Genomic DNA, 22,214 nt, shown 5'->3' with positions numbered 1-22,214 from the left:
AGTCTAGCACCCTATTTGAAATGGGACTCGTACTATAGCATTAGCGTATCTTCCACGATGCTGTCCTTGTCGGTGGTTCAACGAGCGTATCTGCCGTTTATTCTCAACCAAAAACAAGAAGAGAAGAAGCAGCGTTAGCGTATTTGTAATTAATAGAAGATTGCCAAAGTACAAAGGAGATTTTTTGTTGTTGTTGTTGTAGCTGCTGTCTTTAAGGTGAATGAAGATTTCAAGTAACTTCATAATAATTTCTTAAGAGAGATATCCTTTAAGTAGTAGGGTTTTTCACCTAAATTTTTATGTTTTTGTATGCAATTGATATTTTGGCTTTGGTAATTTTAATGATAATATTTTAAGAAATCGATTTAAATTGTCAATTAATTTTCTTAATTCACACAAGACTAGATTAGAATTCAACTCTAATTAAAGTAAATGTATGTATATAATATATATATATATATATATATAATTTTTTATTTTATGAAAAACTTAAAAACAACTTATCTAATAATTCCAAAAAAAAAAAAAAAAAAAAAACTTATGTAATAATTGGGCAGAAGATATGGCAAGAATGCCAACCAATACGCGGGGACCACAGTTAAGTTAACACACATTTTCAACGCCAAATGTATGAAATAATCTCTTCTCTACTTCTCAAAAAAAAAAATAAAGAAAGAAGAATAATCTCTTCTTTGGTACACATATTCAACGCGAAGAAAAGAGGCAGGTATGTAGGTCCCAATCCAATCCAATCCCCGACGTCAGTTCCACCTCTTAACCGCGTCCACGCAAAACATTTCTACACTTGTCTATCTTCTATTTGTGGGTCACAATACAATCCTTTTAATTTCTTTCTTTTATATATATCCCATCCCATTCTCATGTTTACTTTCTCTATTTAGGGCCTGTTTAGATGTAGCTGAAAACTGAAAATTGAAAACTGAAAACTGAAAACACTGTAGTAAAATAATTTTTAAATGTGTGAATAGTATCATGGGACCCATTTTTAATGAAAAAGTTACTGAAAAGTGAAAATTATGGGTCCGTGAACAGTACACAAATATACTATTTATTGACAAAAGTCAACAAGTGCGGCTACTGTTTATTGAACAGTAGCAGCACAGTACCGTCTACAGTGCATTTACAGTTAAAAAGGTGAATTTATACGGCTGAAAGCAAAAAAAAAAAAAAAAAAAAAAAAAGAAAAAAGAAAAAACGCAAACGCAAAAAATAAATGGGCGGCCCAAACGGTCTCTTATTTGGCACCGGTCAATTTTGGTTGGGTACAGTAAAGTAAATTAAAACTAAACTAAAATCACCGCGCTTTGTTAGTTGTAGAATCTGAATGAATCTCCGACAAAAGATTCAAATTGACCTGTTTTTCTTACACGTGCTTTCTCCCTATTAGTTTGCCTCATTTGCATTGGCTTTGAATTGAATAATATAATACACGCATTGCCCGTTAAGTATACTCCAATGCAGATATTTAATTATTTATATATATATATATATATATTTATTGACATGTTCTATTCCTTTCTCTCTGTTCCTCTTTCTTTAAAATACAAGGAAAAAGCAAATTCTTGGTCTCACTCGCTCAATAATATCCATTATATATTGGATTTCATTTCTGACTTTAATGCAACAACTCCAAGCATTATTACTTTTTTCAAGTTGCAACTCTTTTGTTTTGCGTTTGCGTTTTTTGATTTCTTGGGCGAGTTTCAATTCTAATTTTGATTATTGTTTTCTTCCTATTCTCAAAACTTTTCTTCAACTGGGTTCTTTCATTATTTCCTCCTCCTTCTTCTTCTTCTTCCTGTTTTGTTGGAGTTTCACCATAATTTGTTGCTTAATAGAGATTAAGGTATGACTCAAACAAACTTCTGATTAAGTCGTTGAATTATATCACTAATGGAAACAATCTTTTCGTTTTGGTTGATATATATATATATATAGAAACAACCTTAGAAGTGGTAATCTTATCTGTTTTGTACATGTGTTACAGGTCAAACTCGGTTACAATTAGCTGCTTATATTATTGAAACACAAAAATGGCCATAAAGACAAATGGGTTTGTCAAAGGTTGTCTTCCTGAAGAGCTGAAGAAAGTGCTTCAATCAGTTGCTGCAAACTGGGGAGACGTGATGGATGATATGGAGACTTTACAGATGATCCAATTAAGCGGTGCAATGACTAATGAGGTTTATCAGTTAAACTGGCCAACAAAGAATGGTGAGGTTATCAGAAAGGTGTTGGTTCGGGTTTATGGAGAAGGTGTGGATGTTTTCTTTAACAGGGATGATGAGATTAGGACGTTTGAGTTCTTGTCCGACCATCGTCAGGGGCCACGCCTTCTCGGCCGCTTCTCCAATGGCCGCGTCGAAGAATTCATTCATGCCAGGGTATCTCAATTTCTGATCATTAATTCCATAAAGTTGTTGCTTATTATTTTATGGTTGTTGTGTGTGAATTGTACATATTATTTTGACTAGAATTTCAAGTTGAGCATCTCTTTCTCTCTTTTCTCGGCTCCATTTTACCTGCTTTAATCATGACAGATTCCCTCTTTTGTCCTTTTCTATTCTAATTGGTAACTATGACTATTTAATTAAAATGATAAGCTTCTAAATGCGCCTTTAGAATCGAATCAGTTTGAAAAAGTGAGGAAAATAGACTAGCACTTTGGCCTGAGAACTCTTGGCCATCCTTTGTGATCATTAATAAGTGATTATCATTGAGAACCTGAATTCTTCTATTTATTTTTATGTATTTAATAATGTTTTCCACTTTTTCCTTCCCCTAGAAACATACTAAGATAACAAAAGCACAATCAACCAACAACCATATGGGATATATCTTGGGTAGAATGTCCACAAAAGAACTAAACAGACAGTTTATAAAGTCCATTAAGAACTAAACAGAAGATTTATGAAGTCCATTGAGGGATGGTTCTTGAAGTTGTTTAAATGAATGTGAATATACTTACAAAGCCTGTTCTTGTAATAAGAATAAAAAATAATTAAAAAAGAAAAGAATCTATAAGCTTGTACTCTAAACCAAAATTTATCCAATTGTGTTTAATCATGTAACATTAAACATGCAGCTCAAAAGAAAAAAGTAATATTGAACATATACTTTGTACTGCCCATTACTATCTTCTCTGATTATCTACATGACAGAAAAGGTTATTAATCTTTATACTTACCCCAGTTTGATCGATTTTGGATAGGAGAGTTTTTATGTGAATGACTGAATAAGTACTGCTCTTTCACCCTTCAGTTATTTATGCATCAGGGGCATGCCACTTGGAGGTCATGTATATGGTTTTCGACTTCAAGGATATATTTATTTATCATAATAATTATATTTAGAAATTAAACAAGAAATTTTCTATGGTTCTAAAAGCCACCTCACTTGCTCAATTATTTCAGTCTTTGTTTTAAATTTCTTCAATCTTAATCCAAAGTTTTTATGTTTAGATAGAAGAAGCCAAGTGCTCTAGGAAAACAGTGCTGAAGACACTGTGTTATACTGTTATTACCTCACCTAATAACTTCTTTTTTCTCCTTCTTTCTTGGTGATTCCAGACATTGAGAGCTGGTGACCTCCGAGATCCTGAAATTTCTGCCCTCATAGCAGCTAAGATGAGAGAGTTCCATAAACTTGAGATACCTGGTCCAAAGAATGTACTCCTTTTTGAAAGAATGAGGTATTGAAACTTGTTATGAATATTTTAAGTTTGTTTTAAAAAAGTTAAAAGGCTCCCTTTCAGATATTTAGATGATTACTGCCCATATTTTCATTCCTCAGGAACTGGCTCTCTCAGGCAAACAGATTGTGTTCACCCCAAGATGCAAAGGAATTTGGCTTGGACACTCTAGCAGAGGAAATTAGGATGCTAGAGAAGCAGTTGTCAAGGGACTGTCAAAATGTTGGATTTTGTCACAATGACCTGCAATATGGTAACATAATGATGGATGAAGAATCAAGATCAATCACTATTATTGTAAGTTTCCTACTTCATTTTTGTGAACTGTTTCTTTGGCCTCTGCATATTGGAATTATGGCTCGGTTTTTGTATATATAGCCTCTGTATGATGGCATCCAGTTCTGAAAGTTGTTATTGCATTTTCTTCCCAGTTAATTCACGACATTGCTTTTTTCTTATATGAGATTTTTCCTTCTACCCTATAAAGTAGGGTACTGCAATTAATAATTGGACAGAGGTGAAGTTTGAGAAGTACCTCATTTTGTTCTTATATCTCGAAGAAATCTTTTCTGCTACTTTCTAGCAAACAAATTGGAAACGCGTGGGTTCAAGCACCTTTTGGACTTGTGGTCCTTTGATTCTATATAAAGCTTACTAGCCAGGAAAATATTTAGCACAATAGAGTACTTACTATCTATCATTAATTTCAAATTTTGGTGCAAGGAGGATAATTAAGAATTGCCTGCTAAGATTATTGCACTGGAATTCCACTAATGACCTGCGGAGATTAAACATTTTTATTTTTTATTTTTATAGAAAAGAAGTAGATGAAACAGCATAAATTGTTTGATTTATATAGTATAATGACATTATTAAAAATTATAATAAAACATATATTGGATGTATACCTTTGATTTTCCTTTAAAAAAAAAAAAATTGGTAACAGCATGAGGTTTTCCACTGCACTATTTTTAGGCATGACTTAACTCATCCTTTTCCACTTTGAATTGTGAAAACAGGAAACTATTTGAAGTCTGTCTAAAATGTCTTTCATTTCTGATTTACATAAACAATGACATTTCTTGACTTGTCTGAGTTCATGAAAGTTTTCCACATCTCCAGCGAGGCATTTTTCTCAAGGTCTGCATATATATATTTCAAGCAATGCAGTGAAAGCTTTGTTGTCTTTTCTCTGCATTGTAGCAAAATATTTGTAAGACCTTGTCGTAATGAGTACATTCTTATTCCTATACTTCACTTTATTCATTCTCAGGATTATGAATACGCAAGTTACAACCCTATCGCTTTTGACATTGCGAATCACTTCTGTGAAATGGCAGCAAATTATCATTCTGAGACACCTCATGTTTTAGACTACAGCAAATATCCAGGTAACTTTTTATATTTTTGCCATTATGTGTCTCCAAAATTACCTTTTCCCCAACATGTAAAATATTAATGGTGTGCTTACTTGGGACTAAGTAGTTTGTTTTACTTCTTTGCATTTGGTATCAGGTTTGGAGGAACGGCAAAGATTTGTATACAATTATCTGAGTTCTGCAGGTTAGCCCATTAGTTTCATATCCATTCCATTGATTTGCATGAAAAACAAGGATCTGGGAATTGTGTTTAGCCTTAGCTGTTTAAAACTTTCAGCAACATGGTTGGGATAAACTCCAGCCAATTGTTCATAGGTCAAGGATTTATGTGAAAAGCAGATTTCTACTAAGTTAAGACTGTGAATTCCTGATTGAGAGATTAGTCATGCTTGAGCGTTATTCGACTTTCAAATGTTACCTTTCTTCCCTTTCATGGAGTGGATACCATCTCTGGTTGTGCTAAAGAGCGTCAATGTGGTCCATACATACCTTTCTGCTCTTGATGGAGCAAATTGATCCATGATTAATTCTCCATGTTAGAAGCTATAGCTATATATGCAAACTTTGTATACACTAAAGATTAATAGAAACTGTTCCCCTAAATTTTGGTAGGTAATACAACAACTGCAGGCCAAGTAAAATGTTCTCTGAAAATTATGAATGATTGTCATTTTCATATACTTAAAAACATGTCTATCATTGTGTACAGGCAACCTACCCAGTGACACAGAAGTGGAGCAGCTAGTCCATGATGTGGAGAAGTACTCTCTTGCAAACCATCTCTTTTGGGGCTTATGGGGAATTATTTCAGTAAGCATGTCCACATCTTGTTTTACTAATTTATCAAGAATGTATGCGAGAGAGCAACAGTGAGATTAACCTTCTGCTTATCTGCAGGATTATGTAAATAAGATTGATTTTGATTACTTGGAGTATGCAAGGCAAAGATTTCATCAGTACTGGTTGAGGAAACCAGCATTATTGGGTTCTTCAGGCATGCCCTGCAATGGAGAAAATTATACGTGTAAAGACGTTACACCTATCCCCATTACACCCAATACCATCTTCTGTGAGCATTTAAAACGACTCTGTAGCATGGACCACATGAAGTGATTAGCTTCTCTCAAGTGTTGGTTTGTTAAGGATCTAAACATGTAATAACTAACCTAAATCGCCCGGAATGTATTGCTAATTCATTCCGAACGATACTGTACCATTATGATACACATTATATAAAAATGTGTTTCTAATTCCACCCTTTCTGTAGATCCAATCCCTCTTCTTTAGGTCTGTGCCATTATTGTGGCAGAGTACTATTCTGCAAGATCTAAAAGGTTTAAAGTCAAACAAATTTCTGATTCAAGGGCTGAGGGAAAAAGTTAACTTTTTCAACTTTTAATCTCAGTTCTTAGTTTCAATTGCATTCGATGTAATACCTTAGGTATTGGGTATTACACTGGATCTCAATCTCATTTGTTTACTGATGAATGAAATGGAGTGGGTTGTATACAATATTTTTATTATATCTATTTTAGACTATTTTTAATGTACTGGTTAGATTTTTTTTTTTTTTTTTTGGGTTTAATTATATTGATTTGTATGGATATTGTTGGCTCTGAACATTTTAATATATATTTTTTATTATGTGTCTCTTTATGAATTTATTGGTATTTTCAACAATAATAATAATATTATTATTATTTCAGATTGATCGCATTAAGAGAATGACAAGATAACTTTAATAGCATAGTCCACCTATGGACATACTCAAACTCATATTCAATTTCACAACATGCTTAGATATCAACTTATGATTTGATTTCAGCAGGGGACCACCATAGGTACCTGTTAAAAAAAAAAAAAAACATTTAAGTGCACCAATCACAAGGTGGCACTTAAGTATGTCATGGATTTGAGTGTGTAGTTGGGTGTGTCCCTACTCCCTAGCATTATTCCAGCATAATTAAGGCCACTTTTGGTTGTGTACCCAAAAGGCCAAAACAACAATTTTACACTAACGTCATCAATACACTCAATAGACATAAATAACACTTCCATAAGTTTTACCAAACTTGTAACTTTGATTTCAAAAGTTGTCTTTTCAAAACACGCATTTTAATATTGCTGTATTTCTTATTTATTTTTTTATAATAGAATCAATATTAAAAAAAAAAAAAAAAAGGCACTTTTACAAACAAATAACCCCAAGGGACCCAATAGAGAGAGAGAGAATACTTCAATCTATTGAGTATTGACCAACAAAGGAGCACCACTTTTAAGTTTTAACAGAAGGAACCCAATCCTAAAATCTGATGACTACAACTTCACCACCACTCCCTCCTTTTTCTCTTCTTTAGAATCTGTTATTATAAGATATTGACTTGAGTGTTTAACTGCCAAACTCTTATCCCTTCTCTGATTATAAAAGTGTTTGTGCTTAGGAGATCATCGACCCCAAGCATGATCTAGAGCAACAAAACTATCTTTACATAGAAGCAAAGGGGTAAGGGGAGCTCAAGTCTGACGCTTAACATTTAATATCTCCAAAATCAATATTTTTATTTATTTATTATTTTTTGATAAGAATCTCCAAAATCAAATCTTCAACTTTAAGAAGAGAGAGCAGACAAGGAACGGAGACTGTCAACAACAGAATCAATTAGCACATGAGAACCACCAGTAGCTGAAAACATAAGGTGTTTAGGCGCTTCAGCTCTATCAAAATAAAATGCACCTGATACCAATTTCTCTTTTGGTTGTAGCGCCAACCAAATAATTGTGTCTGCACCTTCCTCACCTGTTCGAAGATTTCCAGAAAGCCTGGAATATATTCAAAAGTAAAATAAATTAGCCAAACAATGGACAGAATGACAAAAAGAAAAAGGAATCAGATAGTAGATATAAGTGATGTAACAGAAAGATTCCAAAATGCTGGGAAAGAATAAGTTCCTTACCTTTCAGAAAGACCAGGCAAACTCTTAGCAACCCCAGGTGTCTCAGCCCAGCCTGGGTGCATTGAATAGAATCCAATCCCTTTATTCTTGTACGTTTCAGCCCATTTTTCTGTCAGTGCTACCTAACAAAGAAGGGTAACTTAAATGATTTCCTTAAACTACTTCAGGAAATTTTGCTGAAGGTTTGTATCTTATCCAAATCTCCCCTCCCAGAGCGCTCTTTGGCAGGACCAACATTAGGTAATAGCTTTTTTAATATATAGCTCAACATTCATACATCTGTCTGTAATAACTTGGCATTCAATGGTATACATTGAAGCCGCAAGGATATAAATTCCAAAACCTTAACAAGGTACCTGTGTAATGAACATCCAGGGTAGGAAGACAGGAAAGCAAGATTCATAGAAGTTCTTTTTATTTTATTTTATTGGACAAGTGAGTTTTGGCCCCAAGGAGAAGGGGAATGGGGGATTCAATAGTTAAACCCTGCCTCATGAGGGATAGTCCCTAGCTGAATAACTCTTGGCATTTCATAAAAATAAGAAGTTTTATAATAAAATCGTTTATATGTCTTTCAAATTCTATGCAGGACACTGAGGTCTGACAAATATTTATACGAACACAAATATTTTTAAATTGTTGATGAGATACAGCAGATAAATTTATTTTCAATCATTAAGAAGAGAAAAAAAAATGTACAAAAATCACTTCAAGCTACATAACCAGGGAGTTTTATTAATTTTTATTACTGTTAAGCAAATCTAAGGCTGTATACTTTCTTATATTAGAGATTAGACGTATGGTTATGAAGGAGAAATTCTTACTAAAATTGCTGAATATACAGGAAAATGAAGTACGTGAGATGCATTTCCAATAAAGAAATTTATAAGTAAGATAATTTTTTTGAAAAAAAGGTAGAGGTATGAATACACAATAAGTATACCAAACCGCACCTCTGAAGGATTACAAACTCATATTCAAAGAGTCTACAAATCTAGAAAACAACAAGGAATACTGCAAAGGGCAACCGTCCATTCATACAAACATCTCAGAACATATTTTTAACAAAATTAGGATGCTTGACACCCTACAAACATTCTACTACTATGCTCACACCAAATTACCCACATAACACATCCAAATTTTAGCACCTCTATCTTGCCAACAGAAAATTATCTGAGACACCATCTTTGGCATAACCCAATGGACTCCAAATAAGGTAAATCTATTTAAAGAATTCTCAGATATGCAAGTATAATCTTCATTAGCCCTAGCATTCTATCTTTCTCTAGAATACCCTAAGAATGTTTGAAGAAAGCCACTGTAAATCCATCAGGTCCTGGAGCTTTATTACCATCAAAACCATGTAAGGCTCCTAAAATATCCTCTCAAATAAATGGTATACTATCGATCGTTTCTACATCAATGGCTGACAAAGGAAGTGTTCTGCTTGAGGTCACCATTCCTCTTGTCCATCATACAAATTTCTTTATATTGGACCCCCACTTCCATCCCCTCCATCTTCTCTATATAGATTCCCATCTAATTCTATGTTGTCTATGTAATTAGCCTTACGTGGGAATTAGCCAAGTGATGAAAAAATCTCATATTATTATTTCCTTTTATCCATAGAACTATTGATTTCTGATGCCAGCTGACTTCCTCAAGGTGTGCGAGCTTCTCCACTTCAGATTTGAAATCATCCCTCTTCACATGTTCATCTGGAGAGAGAGACAGAGACATTCTCCTACTTTATATCCAACTACTAGATCTTCCTCTAATGCTTTCTTCTCTTTAACCCACCGTACAGAACACATTTATATTCCAAAACCATAGATCATCTTTTAATGCTCAGAGTTCTGTTTTATATATATATATATATATATATTTTAAATCGAAACTAGGTGAGCCAGCAAAGTTATAACTTTCTTACCACTCCCTAACACGCTCTAAGAAACCCCCATCTCTTTACAATATTCTCAAATCAAAATGGACCTTATCTCTATAGATCCCTCCTCATTCTAGTAATATTGGGCATTAATCTGACACAGGACTTGGTAGTTGCTTTAGCAAAGCATCTCTAAAATGTTCCTCCCACTCAGTAGAAACCAAAAATCTATCTGTCTCGCACATAGCAGGAATATCCTTATTGTTTCACCATGTGACCCCTTTCAAAGGGAAGTCTACAAATAAACTCCAAAAAAACCATCATAGCTCCAGTAAGTCTGTCAACTCCTGCTCTCTCATGAGGATAGCAAACATTATTTAGATCTTCTGCTACACAGCATGAAGTACTTCAATCATCTGCCGTTTCCTTTAGCAGCTCAACTCATAACTTACTATGCTCCCTATTGTCATTAGGCCGAAAAGCAAAAATCCATTCAAAAACCACTCCACACTCAGTAGAAACCAAAAATCTGTCTGGCACATAGCAGGAATATCGTTATTGTTTCACCATGTGACCCCTTTTAAAAGGAAGTCTACAAGATGCATCTCATCAAATAAAGTCTGAAAAAACCATCATAGCTCCAGTAAGTCTGTCAACTCCAGTTCTCTCATGAGGATGGCAAACATTATTTAGATCTCCTGCCCCATATCATGGAGCCCTTCAATCATCCGCCACTTCCTTTAGCAGCTCAACTCATAACTTACTATGCTCCCTATCGTCATTAGGCTGAAAAGCAAAAACCACTCCACATAGGGACCTCCCCATATGCTTCCGGTTAAAAAGAAATCATGATAATCTTGGTCTCCTAAATACCAAAAAAAAAAAAAAAAGAAAAAAAAAAAACGAAGAAGCCTTTCATTCCCACCAGAAGTTTTTGCTTACATCCCTCTTCCTTGGATCATTCAACACAAACATTTCATTAGATTATTGTCAACTTCATTGATGATATTGAAACAACGCCAAGTTCTTCCTACTATTTTCTCTTCTTTTGATCCCACTCCTCCTTGCATCATGATTAATTGAAGACTCTAAATTCTTCAGCTACCTCAAGTCCTTCGTTGAAGAACAATGGCATTTCAGTGCCCCCATTACTAGTTGTCTAATAACTTCAAGGTTCACAAACAATCCCATTACTAGATGTTCAACTCCCTCAGTTGTAAAGTCCATGTTAACACTAATCCTTTGCATCTGCTGTAAAAGCCACTATGATAACTGTGCTGTGCCAAATCCACCCATTCCAACCAACTATGGTTCTGTCTCAAAACTTGGATCAAGTTGGGCTAGAGGTTCTCAAACCACATGAAAACATTCACAACCCCTGTCCTCCTTCCTTAGACCCAACTAATTCTCAAGCTCACGATTGGATTCTCAGCACTCTCCATTTGGATCCCAGCCTCACCAAGTGATTCCTCAATGCTTTGGCACCTGTAGGCTCTGGCCCCTACATTGTTGATCTAATCAGCCAAAGTGAGAAGGGGAGTACACCTGGATCCAAAGGAAGGAACTTCGACCTTCTGAGTGTAGTCCAGTCAAATTGGTGCTGATTAATCCAAAAAGCGGGGCTGCGTCCAAGACAATGTGGTCTGTGATGAATCCGAGCATTTTCACCAAATTCCCAACTTCACTCAAGTCCGGTCTCCCCCCCCCCACCCCNCAAAAGTTGTCTTTTCAAAACACGCATTTTAATATTGCTGTATTTCTTATTTATTTTTTTATAATAGAATCAATATTAAAAAAAAAAAAAAAAAGGCACTTTTACAAACAAATAACCCCAAGGGACCCAATAGAGAGAGAGAGAATACTTCAATCTATTGAGTATTGACCAACAAAGGAGCACCACTTTTAAGTTTTAACAGAAGGAACCCAATCCTAAAATCTGATGACTACAACTTCACCACCACTCCCTCCTTTTTCTCTTCTTTAGAATCTGTTATTATAAGATATTGACTTGAGTGTTTAACTGCCAAACTCTTATCCCTTCTCTGATTATAAAAGTGTTTGTGCTTAGGAGATCATCGACCCCAAGCATGATCTAGAGCAACAAAACTATCTTTACATAGAAGCAAAGGGGTAAGGGGAGCTCAAGTCTGACGCTTAACATTTAATATCTCCAAAATCAATATTTTTATTTATTTATTATTTTTTGATAAGAATCTCCAAAATCAAATCTTCAACTTTAAGAAGAGAGAGCAGACAAGGAACGGAGACTGTCAACAACAGAATCAATTAGCACATGAGAACCACCAGTAGCTGAAAACATAAGGTGTTTAGGCGCTTCAGCTCTATCAAAATAAAATGCACCTGATACCAATTTCTCTTTTGGTTGTAGCGCCAACCAAATAATTGTGTCTGCACCTTCCTCACCTGTTCGAAGATTTCCAGAAAGCCTGGAATATATTCAAAAGTAAAATAAATTAGCCAAACAATGGACAGAATGACAAAAAGAAAAAGGAATCAGATAGTAGATATAAGTGATGTAACAGAAAGATTCCAAAATGCTGGGAAAGAATAAGTTCCTTACCTTTCAGAAAGACCAGGCAAACTCTTAGCAACCCCAGGTGTCTCAGCCCAGCCTGGGTGCATTGAATAGAATCCAATCCCTTTATTCTTGTACGTTTCAGCCCATTTTTCTGTCAGTGCTACCTAACAAAGAAGGGTAACTTAAATGATTTCCTTAAACTACTTCAGGAAATTTTGCTGAAGGTTTGTATCTTATCCAAATCTCCCCTCCCAGAGCGCTCTTTGGCAGGACCAACATTAGGTAATAGCTTTTTTAATATATAGCTCAACATTCATACATCTGTCTGTAATAACTTGGCATTCAATGGTATACATTGAAGCCGCAAGGATATAAATTCCAAAACCTTAACAAGGTACCTGTGTAATGAACATCCAGGGTAGGAAGACAGGAAAGCAAGATTCATAGAAGTTCTTTTTATTTTATTTTATTGGACAAGTGAGTTTTGGCCCCAAGGAGAAGGGGAATGGGGGATTCAATAGTTAAACCCTGCCTCATGAGGGATAGTCCCTAGCTGAATAACTCTTGGCATTTCATAAAAATAAGAAGTTTTATAATAAAATCGTTTATATGTCTTTCAAATTCTATGCAGGACACTGAGGTCTGACAAATATTTATACGAACACAAATATTTTTAAATTGTTGATGAGATACAGCAGATAAATTTATTTTCAATCATTAAGAAGAGAAAAAAAAATGTACAAAAATCACTTCAAGCTACATAACCAGGGAGTTTTATTAATTTTTATTACTGTTAAGCAAATCTAAGGCTGTATACTTTCTTATATTAGAGATTAGACGTATGGTTATGAAGGAGAAATTCTTACTAAAATTGCTGAATATACAGGAAAATGAAGTACGTGAGATGCATTTCCAATAAAGAAATTTATAAGTAAGATAATTTTTTTGAAAAAAAGGTAGAGGTATGAATACACAATAAGTATACCAAACCGCACCTCTGAAGGATTACAAACTCATATTCAAAGAGTCTACAAATCTAGAAAACAACAAGGAATACTGCAAAGGGCAACCGTCCATTCATACAAACATCTCAGAACATATTTTTAACAAAATTAGGATGCTTGACACCCTACAAACATTCTACTACTATGCTCACACCAAATTACCCACATAACACATCCAAATTTTAGCACCTCTATCTTGCCAACAGAAAATTATCTGAGACACCATCTTTGGCATAACCCAATGGACTCCAAATAAGGTAAATCTATTTAAAGAATTCTCAGATATGCAAGTATAATCTTCATTAGCCCTAGCATTCTATCTTTCTCTAGAATACCCTAAGAATGTTTGAAGAAAGCCACTGTAAATCCATCAGGTCCTGGAGCTTTATTACCATCAAAACCATGTAAGGCTCCTAAAATATCCTCTCAAATAAATGGTATACTATCGATCGTTTCTACATCAATGGCTGACAAAGGAAGTGTTCTGCTTGAGGTCACCATTCCTCTTGTCCATCATACAAATTTCTTTATATTGGACCCCCACTTCCATCCCCTCCATCTTCTCTATATAGATTCCCATCTAATTCTATGTTGTCTATGTAATTAGCCTTACGTGGGAATTAGCCAAGTGATGAAAAAATCTCATATTATTATTTCCTTTTATCCATAGAACTATTGATTTCTGATGCCAGCTGACTTCCTCAAGGTGTGCGAGCTTCTCCACTTCAGATTTGAAATCATCCCTCTTCACATGTTCATCTGGAGAGAGAGACAGAGACATTCTCCTACTTTATATCCAACTACTAGATCTTCCTCTAATGCTTTCTTCTCTTTAACCCACCGTACAGAACACATTTATATTCCAAAACCATAGATCATCTTTTAATGCTCAGAGTTCTGTTTTATATATATATATATATATATATTTTAAATCGAAACTAGGTGAGCCAGCAAAGTTATAACTTTCTTACCACTCCCTAACACGCTCTAAGAAACCCCCATCTCTTTACAATATTCTCAAATCAAAATGGACCTTATCTCTATAGATCCCTCCTCATTCTAGTAATATTGGGCATTAATCTGACACAGGACTTGGTAGTTGCTTTAGCAAAGCATCTCTAAAATGTTCCTCCCACTCAGTAGAAACCAAAAATCTATCTGTCTCGCACATAGCAGGAATATCCTTATTGTTTCACCATGTGACCCCTTTCAAAGGGAAGTCTACAAATAAACTCCAAAAAAACCATCATAGCTCCAGTAAGTCTGTCAACTCCTGCTCTCTCATGAGGATAGCAAACATTATTTAGATCTTCTGCTACACAGCATGAAGTACTTCAATCATCTGCCGTTTCCTTTAGCAGCTCAACTCATAACTTACTATGCTCCCTATTGTCATTAGGCCGAAAAGCAAAAATCCATTCAAAAACCACTCCACACTCAGTAGAAACCAAAAATCTGTCTGGCACATAGCAGGAATATCGTTATTGTTTCACCATGTGACCCCTTTTAAAAGGAAGTCTACAAGATGCATCTCATCAAATAAAGTCTGAAAAAACCATCATAGCTCCAGTAAGTCTGTCAACTCCAGTTCTCTCATGAGGATGGCAAACATTATTTAGATCTCCTGCCCCATATCATGGAGCCCTTCAATCATCCGCCACTTCCTTTAGCAGCTCAACTCATAACTTACTATGCTCCCTATCGTCATTAGGCTGAAAAGCAAAAACCACTCCACATAGGGACCTCCCCATATGCTTCCGGTTAAAAAGAAATCATGATAATCTTGGTCTCCTAAATACCAAAAAAAAAAAAAAAAGAAAAAAAAAAAACGAAGAAGCCTTTCATTCCCACCAGAAGTTTTTGCTTACATCCCTCTTCCTTGGATCATTCAACACAAACATTTCATTAGATTATTGTCAACTTCATTGATGATATTGAAACAACGCCAAGTTCTTCCTACTATTTTCTCTTCTTTTGATCCCACTCCTCCTTGCATCATGATTAATTGAAGACTCTAAATTCTTCAGCTACCTCAAGTCCTTCGTTGAAGAACAATGGCATTTCAGTGCCCCCATTACTAGTTGTCTAATAACTTCAAGGTTCACAAACAATCCCATTACTAGATGTTCAACTCCCTCAGTTGTAAAGTCCATGTTAACACTAATCCTTTGCATCTGCTGTAAAAGCCACTATGATAACTGTGCTGTGCCAAATCCACCCATTCCAACCAACTATGGTTCTGTCTCAAAACTTGGATCAAGTTGGGCTAGAGGTTCTCAAACCACATGAAAACATTCACAACCCCTGTCCTCCTTCCTTAGACCCAACTAATTCTCAAGCTCACGATTGGATTCTCAGCACTCTCCATTTGGATCCCAGCCTCACCAAGTGATTCCTCAATGCTTTGGCACCTGTAGGCTCTGGCCCCTACATTGTTGATCTAATCAGCCAAAGTGAGAAGGGGAGTACACCTGGATCCAAAGGAAGGAACTTCGACCTTCTGAGTGTAGTCCAGTCAAATTGGTGCTGATTAATCCAAAAAGCGGGGCTGCGTCCAAGACAATGTGGTCTGTGATGAATCCGAGCATTTTCACCAAATTCCCAACTTCACTCAAGTCCGGTCTCCCCCCCCCCCCCCCAACAACAGTTTCTGTATTACCAGTCGGGCCCGTAATCATGAAGCCCAATACTCTGAGATCACCCGCTTAAATCAGACTTTTTCGCCCATTGATACAGAGTGTGCCTGTGCCCAATATGCCCATCGACTGTGTGATGTCGTCAAGCAGCTAAATTGACTTTTTACTCACATTTCATTCTAAATTTTGCAGAAGTCATTGACTTTAATATTAGGCAGTAGACTTCCCATTAGCTCCACCAGAATGCATTGTTTAAGCACAATAGGCTCACCTTTTTTTCTTTTACTTAATAAAATTTTTCAGACCCATCAAATTTAGCCATCTAAACGTATTGTTCTTAAATAAGAGATTTAAAAGTAGCAAAAGGGGAGAACCTCAATTCCTCAAGGACACATGAAAATACGAAAGCTAAAAAAAACTGTATAGCAGTAGCAAGCACTAAAACGTGCAAAACAAAAACTAGAATTCAGTAATCATAAAATAATTACATAATTAACAAAAAGAATAACCTCAGAAATTCTTTGTACATATGTAACAGATCATCACTTTAACTGACCTGAACTCGCTTATTTCGAGCATACTGATCCACCCCATTAAAGTTGCTGTCACTATACTGCATTAAAATAATTCATTGGAAACTCCATTAGTACTTGATAGGCAGAATGAAGCTGCTGAAACGTTCAAAAAAGAAACAGTTACCTGTAGATCTGTAGTCAAAGGAGCTGTGTACATTCCACCAGAGGACACTGTTATAACACGAGCATCAGGTGCAGCCTTCTCCACTAGTGGCAGCATCAGTTCTGTTATGGAATAGGTGCCTAACACATTCACAGAGAAATTCAACTCGAACCTGGAATTTTATATTTTATAAAAACAAAAGGCATAAATTTTTCAGCAATGATGAAAGAATACAAAGGATTAAAATTTGTTTGTACACACAAATAGAAACGCACCCCTCTGATGTTGTAACTCGTTTATGCTCAAGCAAGCCAGCATTATTTACCTGGAAGCAGCCAATTTCTTCATTATTAGACTTTTAGTAACTTATGTCATAGTTTGCAACAAATGCAGTAAAAAAACAAAAATAAAAAAATTGCACTATTTATAGAATGATGGTTTTGATTTAATGATGCCAGAACGGGAAACAAAGGAAAAATTCTAAGGCATAAAGTTGGAGAGAAGGGATTTCATAATTGTGCACCCATCATAAGATTCTGAGATTTTAAGGGTTCCAATCTTGGTGGAGTAGAGGGTTGATTGTAAAAATTATTCATATAAATCATGTAAAGATTACATTATTTTTGAGAAGAGGGGGAAAAAGGAAACTTACCAATATATGAATTGGCACATCCTTTGAAGAAAATCTGGATGCAAATGACTTGATCTCACTAACAGATGAAAGATCACAGACCTGCAATCCAAATTTAATCAGTAGCTTAAGATCAAAAAAGATCATTGTGATCTTTACAGTTTGTGAACCATTAAAAAAAATAGAAAGAGTGAATATTACAGTTAGTTATTGATAACCATATAATCTCAAAGAATATAGCATATTTGGATTCACTGATGCGGTGATGCCAAAGATTACATAAGTGATGCCCTTAAAAGGAACCTCAGACAAAAATTACGAAGAGAACAAAAAACAAGAAACAAATGAACATTTCATAAAAATGAGACACAAAATACCTCCAAATGAACATTTTGGTTGCCTGTCGTAGACTGAATTTAGAAAGCGCAGCTTCTCTCTCTCCTTATTACGACAGACCATATAGACAGTTGCGCCACTGAAAATGTCAGGAGCAAAGAATTTTAGCTTTCTAACAACTTAAGCTCAAAATATTAAGAAATAAATAGAAGTTAAAACGAAATAAACACCGTGAAGCAAGACCCTCAGCTGTTGCAAAACCAAGGCCAGAATTTGCTCCAGTAACTATGCAATTCTTCCCATTTATTCTTGTCTGCATATCTTCTGGTTTGAACTTCTTTGAATGTTCACTAAAAAGAATAATTGGTTGAAAATGTGAAGTGGACATTCACATGAATTTAAACGCCCACCCCCTTCAACAGTTCAATTACCATCACACACACACACACACACACACACACACACACAGGAAACAAAATTCCTTATCGAAAGCTTGGGTATGCAGAACATTGAGGATAAATTATGAAGTTGAGACAATTATTGTAATGTCTAACACATATTAAACACAGCCGTACACCTATAGCAACCACACCCCCCCCCCCCCAACCAAAAAAAAAAAAAAATGCAGAGGCATATTATACTTAGACAACATTAATCAATGCAAGAGAAGTGCAAATAGTATTCAATCTCAATCCGAAATTCCTGACAGTTAAAAGAGGAAAAAAAAAAAATTAGTTTATCCAGATTTATTAATTTTATATATTGGTTGCTTTCACTTTAAACATAATATATTAAACAGTTGGTACCCGTCCCCCCACAACAAAGAAAAGAATAAAATAACTCAAAGATTTAAAAAACCCATTTGAATAAACAAAATGAAAAGAAAAAAATTATGTCAGGGGGGGGGGTTAATGAGGAAGAAATTAAGGCAGCCCTATGGTGCTTGAAACCATTTAAAGCCCTGGGCCCAGATGGCTTACATGCAGGGTTCTTCCAAAAATTTTGGCTGGTGGTGGGGGACTCAATGATTGAAGAGGTCAAGAAGGTGTTTGTTAGCAAGAAAGTCCCGGACGTTTTGAATAGAACCCTTATTTCCTTGATTCCTAAGATTCAAGTGCCGAAGACTTTAGGTAATTATAGGCTTGTAAGTTTGTGCAACACGGTGTACAAAGTGGTGACCAAGATTATTATGGCTAGATTGGGGCCTTACTTGGACAAGCTCATATCTCCTATGCAAACGGCTTTTGTGCCAAGTAGAAAAGGGGTGGACAATGTTATCATTGCTTAAGAAATTATACACACCTTAGGGAAAAAGAGAGGGACAATGGGGTATATGGCTTTGAAGATAGATTTGGAAAAGGCGTATGACAAGTTAGAATAGAGCTTTATCCGGGATATGCTCATAAGGATTAATGTTCCTAATGATCTTATTGAAATCATAATGAGCTGTGTTACAACTTTTTCTACATTCATTTTATTTAATGGTGAAGTTCTAGACCCGATTTTCCCTTCGAGGGGAATAAGGCAGGGTGGCTCGTTGTTTCCTTACCTCTTCATTATTTGCATGGACTTCCTTGTGCAACTTATAGAAGAGAAATGTAATATGAAGATGTGGTAGCCAGTCAAAGCTTCTCAAAGTGGTCAGGGTTTTTCTCACCTTTTTTTTTTTGCAAATGATCTCATTTTCTTTGCTAAAGCTGATTGGGTTAACTGTTCAGTTATAAGAGATGTTCTGGATGATTTTTGTAGCATATCCGAACAAACAGTGAGTGAAGCAAAGTCGAGAGTTTATTTTCCTCCAAATATTGATAGAGATACTAGGGAGTCGCTTTGTGATATCATTGGTTTTGCTTCCACCTCGTTTTTGGGAAAGTACCTCAAGTTCCCCCTAAAGCAGCCAGGTTCCTCTTTGCAAGATTACAATTTTATTCTAGATAGAGTTAAGCAAAAACTCTCCGGGTGGAAGGCAAATATGTTATCATTGACGAGGCGGTCAATTCTCATTCAAGTTTCCTCGACGGCCATACCATCATATGTCATGCAATGTGCTTATCTTCCGGGCAGGATTTTGGAGGAGTAGATAGAGTTAATCGGAATTTCTTTTAGGGATATTTATATTCAACCAAGAAAGTGCATTGGGTTGGATGGGATAAGGTGACAAAGTCAAAGGAGGAAGGGAGTCTTGGGTTGCATTTAGCTAAGGGTAGGAATATTGCTCTTTTGGCTAAGCTGAATTGGAGATTCCAAACTGAATCTGAGGCTCCTTGGGTTAAGGTGTTGAAGATGAAATATTGTAATCAAAGGAGGAGGGTCACTGCAAATGCTAACAAGCTCCCTTGTTCTTCCATTTAGTCGGCAATGAAGAGAGGTAGGATACTTTCGATAAGGGGAGTAGGTGGCTGGTGGGGAAGGATAGTGGTTTAAATGTGTGGCATAGTAATTGGACAAATGAGGGTTCACTTAGAGAGCTTATTCATGGTCCCATTACCCAAGAAGCTAGCTTTCTTGAAGTTAGGGATATTATGTTAGACACGGGTTGGGATTAGGGGAAAATCCCTTTTGAGATTCCTCTTGAAATCAAAAGGATGATTCAAGCCATTCCAGTGACAATCCTGAGTAGAGGAGCTGATAAGTTGTTTTGGGCAAGTTCTCCTAAAGGCTCTTTTGATTTGAGAAGTGCTTATAGGATTGCAATGGGGTTTGATACAATTACTACTTTCCCGGCAAGTTGGATTTGGAAAGCGGAAACACTCCAAAAAATTAAAACCTTCCTTTGGAGATGTGCTCATCATAGTATTGGAGTTAAAGTTTGTTTGGAGAGAAGGGGTATAACTCAACATATTGTTTGTCCAATCTGTCAGGGAGGATCTGAAACCATTCTTCATAATTTAAAGGACTGCAATCAGCTAAAGTGTGTGTGGAATCAACTAGGAATCTCCTCTTCGAATCATGATTTTTGGAGGAATGACCTTTAAAGTTGGCTATCTTCAAATGGTAGGATGATGAGCAGTCTTTGTGCTACACAACCCCCTTGGAAAGTTGTATTTCCGATAGCTATATGGAATGTTTGGAAGAGTAGGAACAATATGGTTTTCAATAAGAAGAATAGGAACCCGATCCTTGATTTGGAGATTGTGAAGCAAGCATTGGAGTATTATCATTGTGTTGCTTCCCCAAGGCTGCAAACTCGGAAAGTGCTAAAGGGAATATGATGGGAGAGACCGCCACAAGGCTGGGTGAAGCTGAACACTAATGGTTCGGCCAATGGGAGTTCCGGGTTGGCAGGGTGTAGGGGTGTGATTAGAAATGATGAAGGGCATTGGATTGTTGGTTTTAGCAAGTATATCGGCATCACTAGTAGCTTTGCTGCAGAATTATGGGGGCTTAGGGAGGGTCTTATCTTGTGTTGCAGTCTTACTATTACTTCTCTTGAGATTGAACTTGATGCCAAAGCTATTGTGGACATTTTAAACAAGCCAGCCTATGAAAATAATATTATTATATCTCCTATTTTGGATGACTGTAGGCTGTTGGCTTCCTGCATTCCTTAGATACATGTGAAGCATTGTTTCCATCAGGCGAATAGCCTTGCTAGAATGAGTGTTAGTTTAGATAGTGTTTTTTCTTCTTTTCATAGTCCGCCTATGGACTTGTTGGATGTGTTTGAGGATGATCACAATGGGGTGTATGTTTGAAAGCTCGAAAAAGTATTGAAAACACAAGAGCAATTTAGACTCCCAAATTAAAATTACGGCTTGGTTGATTTTACACTAACTTAATACTAAGTGTGGAATAATGTAAACACAAGCGTATAAAGAAGACAACTACTCTAATCCATATTTAAAGTAACATAGCAGTAAAAATGAAATAAACAAGAGTAGGGAAGCGGGATACAAACACAGATAACACTGAGATGTGTTATCAAAAAGGAAATCAAAGGACTCGGTGAAAAACCTCTCCGCCGCCCTCCAAGTGGAAATCGATTCACTAGACAATTAGTTGGGATACATGAGTTAGCAAGAGACTCTCCAAGCCTAATCTACCCGATGTACCTAAGCCCTCCAAGCTCCTACTCCAACAAGACTTCTCGGAATCGTGTTTTGTCTTAGTTCTCCGGATCTCACAACAAGCTCCATGTTGCATCTACCATCATCGGCTTCTTCCAGTACTTCCCAGTAGCTCCAAAACACTCTTTACACTCTGAATAGGTGTGGGTTGTGTTTGGGTACAAATATCCTCTCAAGGTATGATAATGGGAGAGGGATGGAGAAGAGGCTATAGTGATTTCTCACTAAGGATGAGTAGCTCTCTCTCAAAAGATGAGTATGTGTGTTTTAGAAAACCTCTCTAGAGTTTTTTCTCTTTGAATAGCCTATCATACATTTGTGGGTAATGAGGGTATATATAGTATTGGTAAAGGGTAAGAAAGTCACTCTTAAAAAAAAAAAAAAAAAAAC

General features: G+C 36.1%; 2 protein-coding genes and 1 long non-coding RNA gene across 4 annotated transcripts; 1 reads left to right on the top strand and 2 right to left on the bottom strand.

Moving 5' to 3' along the window:
* Positions 1-1,531: 1,531 nt before the first annotated feature.
* Positions 1,532-6,346, top strand: LOC112014460 (probable choline kinase 1). 2 transcript variants are annotated; one of them, XM_024046847.2, is made up of 8 exons: positions 1,533-1,867; positions 2,009-2,405; positions 3,591-3,712; positions 3,814-4,009; positions 4,986-5,103; positions 5,228-5,275; positions 5,801-5,901; positions 5,989-6,346. In XM_024046847.2, the coding sequence occupies exons 2-8, from the start codon at positions 2,055-2,057 to the stop codon at positions 6,202-6,204; spliced, it is 1,152 nt and encodes a 383-aa protein (XP_023902615.1). In that variant the 5' UTR covers positions 1,533-1,867; positions 2,009-2,054; the 3' UTR covers positions 6,205-6,346. The 2 variants fall into 2 exon arrangements, with proteins under 2 accessions (XP_065630085.1, XP_023902615.1); XM_065774013.1 differs by lacking the exons at positions 4,986-5,103; positions 5,228-5,275; positions 5,801-5,901; positions 5,989-6,346 and adding an exon at positions 4,732-4,843 and having other exon boundaries at positions 1,532-1,867.
* Positions 6,347-7,624: 1,278 nt separating this feature from the next.
* On the bottom strand, positions 7,625-11,620 carry LOC136067770 (uncharacterized). Its single transcript, XR_010629185.1, has 2 exons — positions 8,046-11,620; positions 7,625-7,911 (listed from the first exon to the last, which is right to left on the bottom strand). It is a non-coding gene; the product is annotated as an uncharacterized LOC136067770 (long non-coding RNA).
* Positions 11,621-11,941: 321 nt separating this feature from the next.
* On the bottom strand, positions 11,942-18,107 carry LOC112014478 (uncharacterized; the record flags this gene model as incomplete). Its single annotated transcript, XM_024046866.2, is given in 9 exon segments — positions 11,942-12,380; positions 12,515-12,636; positions 16,669-16,725; positions 16,812-16,962; positions 17,066-17,115; positions 17,443-17,523; positions 17,799-17,856; positions 17,858-17,896; positions 17,988-18,107. Coding segments are annotated over 9 exon segments (889 nt in total), but the record flags the coding sequence as incomplete, so codon positions are not given.
* Between the last annotated feature and the right edge of the window lie 4,107 nt (positions 18,108-22,214).

This window comes from Quercus suber, unplaced genomic scaffold, assembly GCF_002906115.3.
Source record: "Quercus suber isolate HL8 unplaced genomic scaffold, Cork oak 2.0 scaffold_85, whole genome shotgun sequence".
Taxonomy (NCBI): domain Eukaryota; kingdom Viridiplantae; phylum Streptophyta; class Magnoliopsida; order Fagales; family Fagaceae; genus Quercus; species Quercus suber.
The sequence above is the reverse complement of the archived record's forward strand: the minus strand, read 5'-3'. Positions and strand labels throughout refer to the sequence as shown.

What these genes read in the sequence shown, in the direction of transcription:
- LOC112014460 (XM_024046847.2), top strand. Translation starts at nt 2,055, where the DNA reads ATGGCCATAAAGACAAATGGGTTTGTCAAAGGTTGTCTTCCTGAAGAG. An exon ending in CAAGATCAATCACTATTATT is followed by an intron (nt 4,010 to 4,985) that starts GTAAGTTTCCTA and finishes ATTCATTCTCAG; the next exon opens with GATTATGAATACGCAAGTTA. An exon ending in GCTTATGGGGAATTATTTCA is followed by an intron (nt 5,902 to 5,988) that starts GTAAGCATGTCC and finishes GCTTATCTGCAG; the next exon opens with GATTATGTAAATAAGATTGA.